At 34.7% G+C, this 15,588-nt stretch overlaps 1 protein-coding gene across 1 annotated transcript; it reads right to left on the bottom strand.

The window, feature by feature from the left end:
• Window positions 1-6,852: 6,852 nt before the first annotated feature.
• On the bottom strand, window positions 6,853-10,154 carry LOC121327213 (Krueppel-like factor 4). Its single transcript, XM_041271098.1, has 3 exons — window positions 9,942-10,154; window positions 8,313-9,363; window positions 6,853-8,038 (listed from the first exon to the last, which is right to left on the bottom strand). The coding sequence occupies exons 1-3, from the start codon at window positions 10,023-10,025 to the stop codon at window positions 7,863-7,865; spliced, it is 1,311 nt and encodes a 436-aa protein (XP_041127032.1). The 5' UTR covers window positions 10,026-10,154; the 3' UTR covers window positions 6,853-7,862.
• Window positions 10,155-15,588: the final 5,434 nt, after the last annotated feature.

The raw sequence follows: 15,588 nt of genomic DNA, 5'->3' as shown, positions 1-15,588 counted from the left end.
AATTGTCTCTCTGTTATCAATCAAATATATCATTATGGGTGGCTACATTTTCTTCAATGAAACCATTGTGGTTAAAATCTTTTGAAGTTCAGATTAGGTTTTGAAGAGGAAAATAGAACAAACCACCCTAATAATTTGCTCCAGACCTGGGCAACAGAAGTAAATCAATATATATATATATATATATATATATATATATATATATATATATATATATATATATATATATATATATATATATACTAAACCAATACAATGTAAAATGTAAAATAAACTGAACATGTAAATCTGAATCTATAACAATATACCAACATCATTTGATTAATGTATCTGTATTCATTTATCTGAACCTTTAGAATGTTTTTTTTTTAAGCAATCAGGGGACTGCTCTTTTTGAGGGGGCCAGCACGGCCAGACTGGGACATGTGAAAGGAATGAAAGATGACCACAGGTCTCCCCAGGAGACTGGAACTGCTGCTGAGGAAGGGCCTGGTGCTGTCTGGGAAACCAACTTCCCGGGAGAGGAGGCTGACAAGGAGAAGTAAAGAGGGAGAGAATTAGAAAAGACTACAAGTGTGGATGAGGACCCCCATGAGCTCAGAGGAGAACCACCCTCGCTAAGAAATGGGGCGCTGCTGGTCTCCAAGGTCAGAAAGTGGGCTTCACTAACCTCCCGGCCGGAGGGAGAACAGTTACAGAGGTGGCGTAGCAAAGAGGAGGTGACTTAGGAAACAAAATCAAAGGGGGCACTGAAAAAAAACAAAACTTAAACATATAAAATAAAGGCAAAAGCAATAAGGTTACAGATGTAAGAATCAAGATACACCAGCATCATGATGAAAGTCAATAACTCCACCCACGGCCTACTTCGGCCTAGAGCCAGATTCAGATATGTTATTGGGCCGGAGTTTCACAGTATGGGTCGGTTCAGGTCGGGTATATTGCCAGTGTAAAAGCACCCGACCTGTGAGGGTCCCAGTCCCTCACAGGTTGAGTGTGCCAGTGTAAAAGGGGTATAAGATGCACATTTGTAGTGTCAGACATGTTTTAGATGGTAGTGATGTCATTATGTTTCTGCACATTTTAGACCTATATAGTGACTGAAAATACACAACAGGGAAAATATTGAGTTTAATACAACCACTTTTATTAGGTTTGTTTATGTTCTGTATAGATCTGCTCAAGTAAAAATAATGGCATTCCAGCATTAGTAATAGCTGTGGCAATATTTAACTAACAGCTGCCCTTGCCTTTAAACAAACTTTAACCAAATAATGGGAGGACAATGTGTTCTGTTTTAAAAAGCCACAGAAGATTACAGCATTTTTTTTTATTGAAATGGCTCCTCATCCTAGTTGCACAACTTTATGCTATTAACCCAAAACAAATATGTACATTAAATGTTCTGTCCTAGTGTATTTTCATCCAAACTCCAAAGTGCTCATTTAGAACATCAATAACCACTAACAAGATCAGTAATCCAATTGTTTATCAGATATTTACCTTACAGGTAACTTAAAAATCTGACTCCATTCCCTAGATTGTTTTCAGCAAAATGTTGTGTTCAATTTAAGATTTACTGTACAGGTTGTACTGAGACCAACGAATCCCTTCATGGGTAATAATACATAAAAAAAAAAAAAAAAAAAGATAATTGTAAAAATAAGATTCTATAATGTTACAGAAGAAATGGGACTCAGCTGGAAGGTAATGCATGAGAGACTGTGTTGTATAACAGTAACACAAGACATTTAAAATAAATGTGCAGTCAAATACCCATGGGTGGAAACTTGGCATTCAGCAGACAATAAAGCCGTCTTGATTTGGTTGTTGAACCAATAAACGGGCAATAATGAAATTTGTGATAATTATTTCCTTAGTTAAATAAAAATTTTAAAAAAGATGACTTGGGGTCGATTGCACTTTAGTCGCTCATCTGAGAACTGTACTATTATTTGGTGGAGTGGCGAGGGGGCTGCATTTAAAACATGTTTCATTTATATATCTTGTTATAAGCCCTTTGTGTAAGGTGTGAACGTTGAAACTGGGAGAAAGACAAATACATTAAACAGGGAATCAAACAAGTAAACTAGCTCATTATTCAGTTAGTTGGTTATTTCTGTAGGCCATTAAGTAAAACCATGCCTGTAAATAAACATTGGTTTGTATGGAGCTGTGTTGGATGTGATTTATGTGTTTGAACTCACAGCTGTGCTTTCTAACGACCGCAATGTTCATATGTAAATAATGGGAGAGCAGTGTCCATTTGTTGAATAACAATGTTAATTGTGTGCTGTAAATGCATTAGACTAGATATCGATTGTTTATAGCAAATCCCTAACCTGAAGTGCTGACATTACCTTCACAGATTAATACAATCAGACACAGTTTCCCATTAAATGCATACTTTAAATGGTTTCCAATTAAACATGCATTATTTACTGCATTTTTTACCTTGAACAACAGAAATTCATGACATACTTGGCTGTAGGACACTATTCTGCAGAAATTAATTATTTCAAATTTAAATCCCCAGTTGATTCATCTGCCATCAGGGACTTGGCTTTAATATGGGAGCAGAAAAAGACTTTGGGAGGTATGGAAATGTAACTAGTGACGATCTGCCATCTTGTGGCAGATATAGGGATTTGATTGCATCTTTGTACATTTGGTTCACAAAAGCATAGTACAGTAAATTTGTTCTCATTAAAATGTATGATCTGTATGGTTCAACAGTTATAACACAAATGTCTTTGGCAAAGATGCATCTTTAACATTTTACAACTTTTATAAAAAAAAATTTTCATAACTTTTTCTATAATGTTAGCGCTGTTATTACCCTGTGTTTTAACCATTACCCTGGATATCGAACGCAGTTATATTTTATTATTTGCAGTTTTTATCAGTATGATTATATAGTGTATGTAGAAAGTTGAGTTCTAGGACAGTGTATAGGCTGCATCAAGATAAAGGTTAGGCCAACTGGCTGATTCAGTAAAAAAAAAAACACGCAAGTAATACATAACATTTACCATTGACCGTGAACAGAATAGATAAAGAAGACCTTTGATCATTAATTCAGCAACATCTATGACAAAAGGAAGAGAATATTCATTACATCTGAAGTTACTGCCAAAACAAGAGTTCTGTACTTTCCTCCATTCTCTTTTTTTGAGAGGCCGAGGTCCTTTATATCTACATAGTCTAAGAGCCCAGAGGTGAAATTTGAGTGTCCCCACACCCCCCAGAGAAAAGGTTTGACATTTATATTATACCATAAGGATGAACTTTAGCTTTGGTGTACATTTTTGTGATATCACTATATATATATATATATATATATATATATATATATTAAGTATATATATATATATTATATAATATATATATAATATATATATATATTATAATTTATGTTATTATACAATGTTAGGGTCAGCTTATAGTTAATTGAAGTGGTTTAAATAAACAAAAGTCCCTCCATCTGTCTAAGACATATGTTATATAGTATATATTTATTTGAAGATATGTATTTTTTGAAGATCCTCAAAGTTCCTCGCCTATCCTGAGTCTAAATGATTATTGCCCTTTGGTGGTTATATACAGAATGTAAACTAAAACCATAAGGTTATTATAGCTAAAATAAAAGTCATACAAAAAATAAACACCTGAAATCCATTCTGTCAGTAAAATCAAGTTTATTTAATGTAAAAGTATTTTTAAACTTAGATTTCCATCTGATTAGTGAATAATAAAGCACAGACCTTAGCAGCAGTCAAAAAAGGTCTTCTTCCTTTATATTATATAATATTTGTTCCCTTTCCAAATGCAAGAGGGACCCTTTTGAGTGCTGCACCAGAACACTGGTAGTTGTTATGTATACTGTTGAATCAAATGCTATATTGATCAGTCATAAATTAGAGGAGGGACTGGTTACCTTTTCTAGATATACTGTAAGTACGTTAACACTCAGGACATGTGTAACAAAGGCAAAGTATTAGAAGTACTTGTGAAAATTATCAGGAGAGCCAGACACTGTCAATGGAATACTATCAGCAACAGTTGCTGTTATCTGTTATTCTGGGAGCCAGTTTCAAAAAGAGCCTTCAAGATGGTTGCACCCCAATTACACAAAAGGTGTGTCAATTGTATCTGAAACTATGGGGAGGTGACGATTATTTTTCACTTGAGTGAAGCTCCATGTTACTTTTCAGCAGGGGAACTTGTCAGTTTTTCTGAAACAACATTCTTCAACAACTCATGAAACATAAACAGTGGGTCTAGTCGTCTTTCATGGGCTTTGGAAACTCTAACAGTGCCTTTCACGTTGACCTGTGACCTAATATGGCTTTCATATTGGGGTCATAAGACTTTTATTTCTGGATAATAAAGACCAGATGTTTTGACATATTGGTTTCATATTCGATACACATCTTTATTCCACTTTTCCCAAGCTCAAATTCAATTGCGGGTGCTGTACAAGAAAACTGGTTTGTTTGTTTTTGTTTTTTGCTTATAAGTTTGGCCAGAATTACAGCATTAAACATGGACAGTTCAGGCTTACTGTGGAAAACTAATATTCTGATGGAAGAAAGGGCGGAGGACAATTTTTGTCCAGGGTCAATAGTTCTAGGTATAATGTGAAAACTCAGCCAGTATTTAATTTATATAACCTGTGATGTCAGAGGTCTATAGTTCTTTGACTATTGACCATTAGTGATTATTGGCTGTTATTACTGACTATTACTAATAAACTCTGATGTTTGCTGTGACTTGTGATTGCACCAGCTTATAGAAATGCAGGAAATCATAAGTTACCTGATAATTACCACCCACTGTAGATATCAAAGGTACGAGATATTTCATCTCACCTGGCACAGAGGTGGCTCGTTAAAACATCATTACACCCTCAATTGATTTATTACCGATGATTGCATATAATTATATTCATAGAGCACCGCTTTTTTAATACAACACTGTAATAACACCCTTTCGTGGGTTGCTGCAGAAACAGTTTCATGGGAAAAGTCGACATCGAGCAGTATAGGTTTGCACCTATAGCATAAATATTCAACAAACACGTTAATAATGTAGGTCTACTGATCAATATGTCGTAGACTATACATTAATGTAACATCAACAACAACATCTGAAAACAAGCCAATTATTCGACGGTTTACGTTATTTATGCGTCTTACCTTATACTATTTTTACGCCTATCGTTGTCCGTCCTCAAGGGGGCGCCCCTGTTATACTTTTTAAAATCAGGAGTAATCAAGTAGAATCTGCAAACTCACCTCACTGTTGGTATTATTTGGCATCATCTATTTCTGTAAAACACAGATAAAGATGAAAACAGACCCGTGACTGCCAAGTGCTGCAAGCCTCGTGGTGAGATAGACGTTGTTCCTTGAAAGTTAAAAGTAAATAGATAACTGCCATTTAATTTGGATTCCCCGTCAAGTCTCGTCTAATTTATAACAGAATCCTCGCCTGTTTCGCGATATGAAAATAGTACAGTCATTATATTGCAATGTACTTTTTTAAAGAACAGATGTATGTTCTGCTCCACACTATAATTTAAGAACTAAACATAAATCTTATGCACATTTTGACATGTAGTTCTACCGTAAAGTTTATTTTGGTAATGTCTGCATTATATTTTAAAAGAAACACTAAAATGTGCTTGAAATCTGTTTCGCAAGATTTATATTTAATTCTTAAACATTTCGGTTTGCAGTGCGGTACACAGTTTACTGTTTTTAGTTTGTTTCACTGTCGCAACACATTCACCGCTGAATTGTATTTCGTTGCTTTATATTTTATTAGCACTAATGATTCTGTTCTGCCTTTTCTTGAAGATATTTGGTACTTTGTTCAGTAGCTTGATTTAGAATTTGTAGATATTTTAAGACGACAAATGCTGTAGAAGTCATGTGCTTACAGACGTCAAAGTCATTAGATGCCAGAATGCTTAATTCATCCTTAAACACAATCCTATATAACTCACTGTACTAAAGTATATAGACCACCTTATTGTCAGACCATAGTTTTTTTTGTGAGGGTTACCATTTTTTTGTTTTGTTTTGTTTTTAACCTCTATTGGATAGACCTACAGTAAAATCTAAATCATAAATAATGTACTTGTTAACACAGTTTTAAAAACTTTTAAACTACCATACACCCTTAGAACAAACGTGTTAAATGTAACTCGGTTCTGAGTTCATACAGGGACAGCACAATTTTGCGTTGAAAGTACACAATAACACAATAATGTGCTTTTTTTACACAATACTGTGTTGCAATACGGACTTGCACGTTAAAAAGACACATTATTGTGTTGTGGTTTGTTCATTTCAACACAAAACTGTGTGGTCTCTGTATGAACTCAGAACTGAGTTACATTTAACACATGTGTTCTAAGAGTGTAGAATAAAATGGTAAGATCATGTGATGTGGTTTATAACGTATATCTGCTTCAAGACGAAATATATATATATATATATATATATATAGATCTATTACAATATATATATATATATATATATAGAGTATATATATATATAATCTTTAAAGAAGTCAGACCACCATGCCTCGTTTCGGTGCAGCAATCTTCAGAAAATACAAGATAATTTAATTTAAGTAAAGAAAAGAAAACAGTCCATCGGGTAAAATAATGCAGAGGCGGCTAACTCACTAGAAATTCATTTGGGTACGCTGGCACCGTGTAAACAGAAGAGAAACTAAATATGTTTTAGTAATGTTAAACTCATCACATCTGTTTCCCCCCAAGGTTGAATCCCTATGCAAAATTGAATTGCAGTAGGGTACTGTAAAATACACAAGAAATCCAGACATCAAGTCATGACAGGTCTTTTTGTTTAATATTACATTTATTTTTAGTAAAACACACAGCAACATACATTTCTCATATATTTTCTTTGGATAACTCTACCAACTATACACAAGCATCCACTTTAAAATAAGGAGAAGATACGCACCACATATTGCACTTTTGAAGTGAGTTATTTAGTTTTGCCTTCGTCTACATAGAACTAACAATACATAATAATACAAGCTTTTTGGAGAGCTATATGAGGCCAGTAAACACGTGGTTAATAACTTCTGCTGAAAAAGTTTCAAGTATAATAATAATAATAATAATAATAAATAATAATAATAATAATAATAATAATACAATTCATGTATCTTTACAAAGTGTACAACTTCATTAAACAAGGCAGTCAAACAGTACCGGATTCTGTAACTTCTTAAAGACCAGAAACTTGAGAACGTCAAAAACAATTCTGTTTTACAGACCAAGAGTCGGCAGTAAAGGAATTAACTAGACGAGACAAGCGAACATTTTATACACAGACAGTTTTTTTTTGTTTGTTTGTTTGTTTGTTTGTTTTGTTTTGTTTTTTTAAGTTAAGCCACAACAAATATTCTATAGTAGTCTAATTAAATAGTTCCCACGGTTGAAAACGTTTTTTTCGCTTTGCCTCTTGACATGTAGAAAAACAATTGTGGTTTTTCGTAAGCAATATTAACAACACAAACGAATGTACAAATAAACAAAAGTTCAGTTTCAAAAAGCTATACAGAACAATATACAACATGGGTCCCGCCCTGTTTTGTAAAAGTAGAAATGCCACAGCTGACGTCATTATTTGTAACACATCAAAAAGGTTAACTGCTCTTTTTTCTTAAATACTTAGTCTTAATTTAGTGACACTTTTATATACATAAATGAATGTATTGTTTGCCCAAAATATGTGATCTCTTACAAATAGCCACTTTATTTATTTCATAACATTATTATAATTATTTTGTAAATGTTTTTTTTCTTTCTTTCTTTTTTACATGTGTCTCTTCATGTGCAGTGCCAGGTGGTCGGATCGGGAGAAGGCCCTCTCGCACAGGTGGCACTGAAACGGTCTGTGGCCAGTGTGTTTTCTGTAGTGGCGAGTAAGTTCATCAGACCTGGCGAATTTCCATCCACAGCTTTCCCAGTTACAGTGGTAAGGTTTCTCACCTGGAAAAAAATAAATAAATAACAGACAATTGGTTATTTTACGTTATATTTACAATCAAATACACACACACACACACACACACACAAATATATATATATATATATATATATATATATATATATATATATATATATATATATATACACAATTTTTTTGATATGGCAATATGAATAGAATGTATTAACTAGTTTTTATCTTTTCTAAAGAAGTGAACTATACAAATCATTCTTGTCTCACAAATTGTCAAATAATAATAATAACAATAATGTTTACCGGTATGAGTGCGCATGTGAGCTTTCAGGTGAGAGCTCTTGGTGTACATCTTCCCACAGCCCGGGAACTCGCAGCTGTGCGTTGCTGTCCGCTTTCTTGCCCAGGATCGGCGTCCTCGTTTGGGTTTGCAGTCTTCTGGGGCGCAGACAGGCGCAAAGAATTCCAGGTGCGGAGAAGACGGAGGAGTCAGCATCATACCACGCATGCCTTGGTGATGGACCTTCATGGGCTCTCTAAAGATGTTGAATTGTCCGTGAAACTGAGGTGTGGCTTGGTGGTGGCCATAATGGTTTGTATATGAGTTACCGAAATGGTACTGCTGACGAAGGGCCATATGTGGGTGGGTGTGCATATCAGCAATAGAGTGGCAGTCTTTTGGAACCATCTCTTCTAAGCATGCCGATTGGGGTACCCTAGGATGAACAAACCCATGATGTGGCAGTTGATGAATATGCTGTTGGTGACGCATGGGCAACAGGGGTGGCTTTTGGTCTATCATCTGGCTCATACATTCAGCTGCCATCATGCATGAGTGCTCCTGGTTCTCTGTTTTGATTTTTAGTCCCATGTGGTGCATATTGTCCATGCGCATAGATAACTGACTAGGATTCCCCACGCTGGGCGTCCTAAGCTCTGTGTACTCTCTTCTATCCACGATTGCCTTCATGCTGTAGTCCTGTTGAATGTCACAAGAACCGTTGTAGTTCAGCTCTGGGGTTAGGAGTTCAGCGACCAGGCTGTGGCTTGGGCTTCCTGAAAAGCTATTGCTGTTACCGTAGTTGTTTGGCGTAGGATAGGAGCCGTCGCTGTCGTATACAGTACTGCAGCTCTCGGGCGTCTCAGGCAGAGGGTAAGCTGATGGGTGTAAAGAGTTATTCCCATTCTCAGATGCAATGGTATTGGACAGGATAAATTCTAAATCCAAGAACTTGCTTAAATCATCTTCGTCCTTCTTTAACGACGCCGACTCGACGACGTTAAATTCAACTTCAATGAGCGGCCTCAATTCGTTCCCTTCTCCATTACTGTCGTCTCGCTCCACCTTCCATCTCTGCAAGATGACAAGAGAAGAAAATATATTTGTAATTACAAACAAAACGTCAATGCAAAGTAACCAGTTTCTAGTCAAGTGTGTTAGTCAAATATTTCTATTTGATGCCTAAAGCTGTCATCAGAGAAAACCAGACGAGCCAGCTTCAAACATAAGGAAATGTAACCTGTCATCATTAAAGCAGGTTATATTTTTTCTTTTCTTTCTTTCTTTTTCTTTCTTTCTTTTTCTTTCTTTCTTTCCTTCTTTCTTTCTTTCTTTATTTTTTGCTTTGTATTAGTACACATCCAGAGTGTATTATTATTGTTGTTTTTAAAAGCATTTCACAGTATCGCATTTTAGTATTCAGTAAGTAGGCACTGTACCATGTTTTGGCTAGCATACAAAATACAGTTGGTAGAAACAAACTAAAAATAAGAACATTTAAAAAGAATTAGTCGTGCACCCGGTATCAGCAAATAGAAAGGTATTAAATGTGTTGGTATAGGTTTTGAACAACAACACAAGTATTCAATTACGCACACCTTTGACAGTTTAAAAACAAGATACCCCACGAAATTTTAAAAAATAAAACTTACATGCACAATTTCATCTTGTTTTTCATCCATACTCTGGACAGCAAATGTGGAGATTGAAGGTAGCATGGCATTGGCGAGAGCCATGGTAAAGAGTTTGTTTTGACAGGCACAAACTCCTAACAATTGAACTCAATTCCTAAATCCAGCCAGCTAGGAAAAGTTGAGTTTTAGAAACTGTTCTACACAGCAAAAACTTCGCAACTGCTTGAACTTTGAAAGTGGCTGGATTGTTTTATCTCGCCGTAGTCCCGAAAGGCTTGGCTGGTGTTACATTCTGATTGGTGTAGCTGAATTGAGACCACGCCCATTGTACCTGCCCTTCTTACATTTGCCAAAAAACCGATTACGCTTCTTGTGAAGGTGGAACTACATAATAATCTCAATAGGCTTTTACACTAAGAAACTATTACGGAAAGACAAAGCAGAACAAGTTTTGTTTCTTTAATTTCCTTAGCTAAATACAGTTGTTTTTGTGCTAAAATAAAACCTACACACTTATATGTGTATGTGTAATTAAATTGTTGTTAGACGTATGACTATACTTAAAGATCAAGTTACAACCTTTATTGTGACCGTTTCAGTTAAGACACTCGGCGAGAGCTGTGTCCATTAGAGAAACTAAGCACTGTTTTGTTTTCTAATTCCTTGCTCTTAAATTGTTTATTTTGGTATTAGGAGAACGAAGCGCCCTGTGTAAAATCTGATAACAAAACAACATATATCACGCGACTGACAAAAAAAAAACAAAAAAAAACAGGTGCACATTCAAATACGAGTAACCGTATGAGGTTCAGTAGAATAAGATGTTTATATATTGTATTCCAATAACACTTTGAAAAAATAGCACTTAGTTTAGTTTAGCATTTTTTTTTATTATTATTTCGCAATTTAATTTATAGCGAGTCTTTCAATTACAAAGAAGTTCCAATTGTATTTTAAATATATGCAAAATTAATAATATATACCAAGTGTATGCCTGGAGCTTTAAACAAGTGTGTGCCTGCAGCTTTTATTTCTGAAAATGCGGTGCTTTATTTTAAAGTTAATTAAAAAAAAAATAAATGGATTAATATAGAGGTTGGTTCCCCTGTAACTCTATTTGCATGTTTCCCAGACAGCATTAGAAAATCGTATTATTAGCCTATCAAAAAGTGATGTGTATGATCCAGGTTTCTGTGGTTAGCCAGTCTGGTTCCATTTGAAATGTACACATTTCAAAGAAATGTGTTTAACAAGGGTGGAAATGTAAATGTAGATTTTGAGGGGTGTTTTTATTTTTAATAAATAAATAAATAAATAGATGTAACAACATGGCAACATTAAGTCACCTCCTTTTTTTCTGTCTGCCTGCCTGTCTTTTTTTTCTTTCTTTCTTCCTATTTGGTTGATTTAAAACATACAAATATTTTAAAGCAGCGCTGCTCTGACAATTTGCCCAAGCTAGGAATTTGTCAAACACAGGGCTCAAAAGCTGTGTTATGTTTTGGAATTCTTTTCGCTAAAGTCTCCGGAACGGAGAACATATTCTCTCTTTACAGCATTAGGGGGCTCCACTAAGCTTCTTAAATTTAGAATAATTTAAATCAACAGCAACACCCGTGCACTGCAGAAACAAAACATAAAGCTAGATCAAACAGAGACCAAATTAAAAGACAAATAGTGTAATCAAGACTGATTATTGAATCTTCCAATCCAGAGATAGCCTACTATTGCAAACACGTTAACAGTTAATATTTGAATGACTAAATGTTACCTTTATTTATTTCTCTTTTCATAACTACAATTACAATGACTGCGGATGAAATGAGGTCGCAGTTAACTTGTTAATAGCTCTAATTATGATTAAAACGCCCCTTTACAGTAAATAAATAACAATAGGAACATCTTACCGTTTTTTTGTAAACATTCTAGTGACTTGAAATAAATAATGCTTAATCTTTTTTTTTAATTAATTAAAAAATGTAACTCAATACTCTTTATCAACGAAGAACAGGTGCATTCGTGATAACTGTGTTAATGAAGGGAGACATTCAAAGATTTCCTATCAATGAACATTTCTTGTACAGATAATTGAAACAGGAAATTTTGGTGAAGATTATGCAAAGCGAGATTTATTAGGTATTCTTTTTAAATTGTTATACTTGGACCTTATCTTAGTGTTGCCTACCAGTTTTTTTTTTTTTTTTTTTAATAATAATAATAATAATAATAATAATAATAATAATAATAATAATAATAATAATATTCGATGTATGTATAATTCATTATCATGTCCAAATTTATAAGAAACATCTAAACACAAGCCATTACTTGCTGTCAAATAATAAACTGGTTAATTTGACAACGTAACGCCTTTTCTCTTGCATCGCTCAGCTCTGGTAAATATGCCCAATTGTAACGGTTAGCCGACAACATGTTGACCTATTATACTACCTTGTTAAACCCATGATTAAAACGCATGCATGTTTCTAGTTCCTATATATTTATTGTGTATTTGATTGTTGTAAATAGTTATAAACTTCATTAACACATTCAAGATAGTAACTAACAATGGTAGGCTATCGTTATCAATACATTGTCATCCAATACATACAGTCCTGTTACGCGAGTTATGCCGTGTTTTATTATTAGGGAGATGTGAACATTCACTGACAAACAATTGTTCTAATCCCTCCGAAGGCAGGCACAGCAGATTTACGTTTCTGTTTTACAATTCAGGATACACTGAAGTTAGCAGTTAAAAAAAAAAACGTTAACAACAGGTCATGTATGTTTGCAAACCATTTTAAAGACACAGCGAAAACAAAATGAAGATTTTAACCCGAAGAATACTTGTAAAGTCACCTTTCTTATCATTGTTTCACAGTGTTTTCCCCTGCTGGACAAAAAAACAATGTTATCAGGGCAAGGGTTCAATAGCCAATCATAGCTAAGCTATAAAACTCAATTTACATGGAAATAGACTCCTGACGTCAATAGGAGGAATCGGCAGAAAACAAAGTACAAAGTAAAACAACCAAAAATTGGCTAATAAAATCTCCACATTTCTCTACATACAATCTACAATCTCTACATTTCTTTATTCGTTGACCAGTGTAAACTCATTATAATCTCTTTTTAGCAAAGTATATCTTTTGCCAATAATAATAATAATAATAATAATAAATGTGTGAAATTACAACATGTCCCTTCAAGCAATGCGCAAACAGGTATGCACAGGTTATTGTAAAACGCATCATCGATGCAGAATCAATTTTAAAAATAAGAATAAAAAAAAAAGTTAAAGGCCTATACTCATAAACTGAGGAATAATGTCACGATATGTTATCTACGATATAGTTACAAAAAGCTGTTTCTACAGAGATAAGAGTTTTAAAATGCATATTTTATAGACTATAATATTAAGTAATACACATCTACTGCGAATGGTGTTTTTTTCTGTTGTGGTGGCGTTCCAGGACTCGTCTCTTCGTTTTTATACCCCAGTTATTTTTAACCTGCCTACGCAAATCCTAAATCCGGGATAGCCGGTGTGTCTGGAGCCAAGTGGATATGGAAATGGTGCAAATTTCCTGAACAAACTCTGGATCCCTTCCCTAATAGCACTGGGACACACAGGCTTCTCTCAACTTTCACTCTTAGCCGATGGGGGCTGGGGAACCACGACTCAGACCCTATGACCAAACATAACTGTTATTGTTACACTGATGGCTGAGATATCGAGTCATAAGAGCATGACTTGTTCAAATAAATATTAAAATATTCTAATTGACATGAAAGGCTCTAAAAAGATAAGGAGTAAATTGGAACCAAAATACAAGTTCTAGTCCGGTAAGCTGCAGTAATTATGATGAAGTGATGGAAGTGAGAATTGTTTTTTTTTTTTTTTTTTTTTTTTTTTTAGATAAATAAATAAAATGTAATGGACTTTATAAATATGTACAAATAATAAGTTATTAGAGATGTGTGCAAACATATTCATAAAAAAAAAAACATTGTTCAGATTGAATCACATTTTTTATGTTGATTTTAATTGTTATATACGCACAAAATACACAATAGTGTATAAAATACATTATTGTGGTGTCTAATTTCTTAACACATTGTTACAGTGTACGCATGTGTGGTCATTATTTTAAAGTGTAAGGCTACCAGTTTATGCCTTCTAAAATAGACTTAGACAACACTGGTGCGGATAGTGCTCACGTTTCCTTGGTTTTATTGTGTGTTCGAAGAGAAGGGAAGTTCACTGTTTCCTAAACACAATTAGTAAGATGGTAGATATGCAGATATACTGGGAGAGATAGCAAACTAGAGACATTCCATTTTATTTACAAGACATGCATAACTACTTTTATTTTCTGATAAATGCACATGACACTAGCACGAGAATCATTTTTCTCAGTGTTCCTTTAAAACATCACCCTGACCAATTGATAAGCAAAACGTGCGCCAGGCGTGCAGGACAGTTTGTGTGTGTGTTCCGCCGTCACAGGTCTCAGTTTGGGACGCATTGATTTACAAAACGTTACATGTTTTATATTATAATGTACAGGGTAACGTTACGAGATGCAACATGTAATAGTTAATGTTCCAGCGATTAATTTGTAGGTGGCTTTGTAAGTTTAAATAGGCCGGAATTTCACTATAGGAGAAATAATTGACATTACTCATTTTTTTTTATTTAATGCGCAACGATAGGCTAGCTAAATCCTGAAACGTAGAAGAGCTCCGTTCATCTTTTCGTTTGAAAGGAGAGTCGTGTTCATTTATGGGTTTTGTATGTTTGTTGGTTGGTTTTTTACTCACGCCATGGCTTTGATTCAAAAACGGGTTTAAAGAATACCATGTTTATCTATTTGAACTAATATGTTTCTGCCTATTATTTTGGGTACTCATTCAATTTTAGTAAAAACCAAAAAGAACAAAAAAAAAATAGGACCATGTTATCACTTGGTTTACGCACTTCCATGCGCGTAAATCCAAGTGAAAATAGCGCCCCAAAAGCATACTCATCCCATTCGCACGCCAAACGCATACAAGCTATAATAGGTCTATAAAAACATACACACATGCATGTGGTATAGGCTACTCCCACTGGACCCTTAGGTGTATCAGACATAACACAAACGATAGCTACTGCTTGATCATTCTTTATTTAAATAGGCTTTAAGTTGGACTAGAAACCATAGAGTCCTATCCTGCACCACCCGTCTTTGTTTCCTGCATTCATTTTCGCTTTCCTTTTTAAGTGTTTCAGTGTGAGGATTTTGCGATTTAGATATAATGTGACATTGAAAGTCTGTCCTTTAGTAAAGACAAGCGACAGGAACAACAGTGAAGGTAACCGCCCCAAAATCATGGAGCAGCCTGGGATATGTGGTTAGGAAGCATGTTGTCCTTTAAAACTAAGAAATGTGTAGGCCGTAATACAAAAGCATATATGACAACAGTCCCTATATGGTCGGGACAGTCGCGATTTCCTATGTAAAGTCGATGTAAAGTCCCGATATTTACCCATAGAAAAAAATAATTCTTACAACTAACAAAGGTATAAGAACGTTTCATTGTGTCTTTTTTTCTGTCATGATGGTAGTGTCTTGTTGAGGGGGGGATATGTCTGGTATATAATAATGAGTGTTCTTTG

The sequence above is a fragment of the Polyodon spathula genome, chromosome 14, assembly GCF_017654505.1.
Source record: "Polyodon spathula isolate WHYD16114869_AA chromosome 14, ASM1765450v1, whole genome shotgun sequence".
NCBI lineage: Eukaryota > Metazoa > Chordata > Actinopteri > Acipenseriformes > Polyodontidae > Polyodon > Polyodon spathula.
The sequence above is the reverse complement of the archived record's forward strand: the minus strand, read 5'-3'. Positions and strand labels throughout refer to the sequence as shown.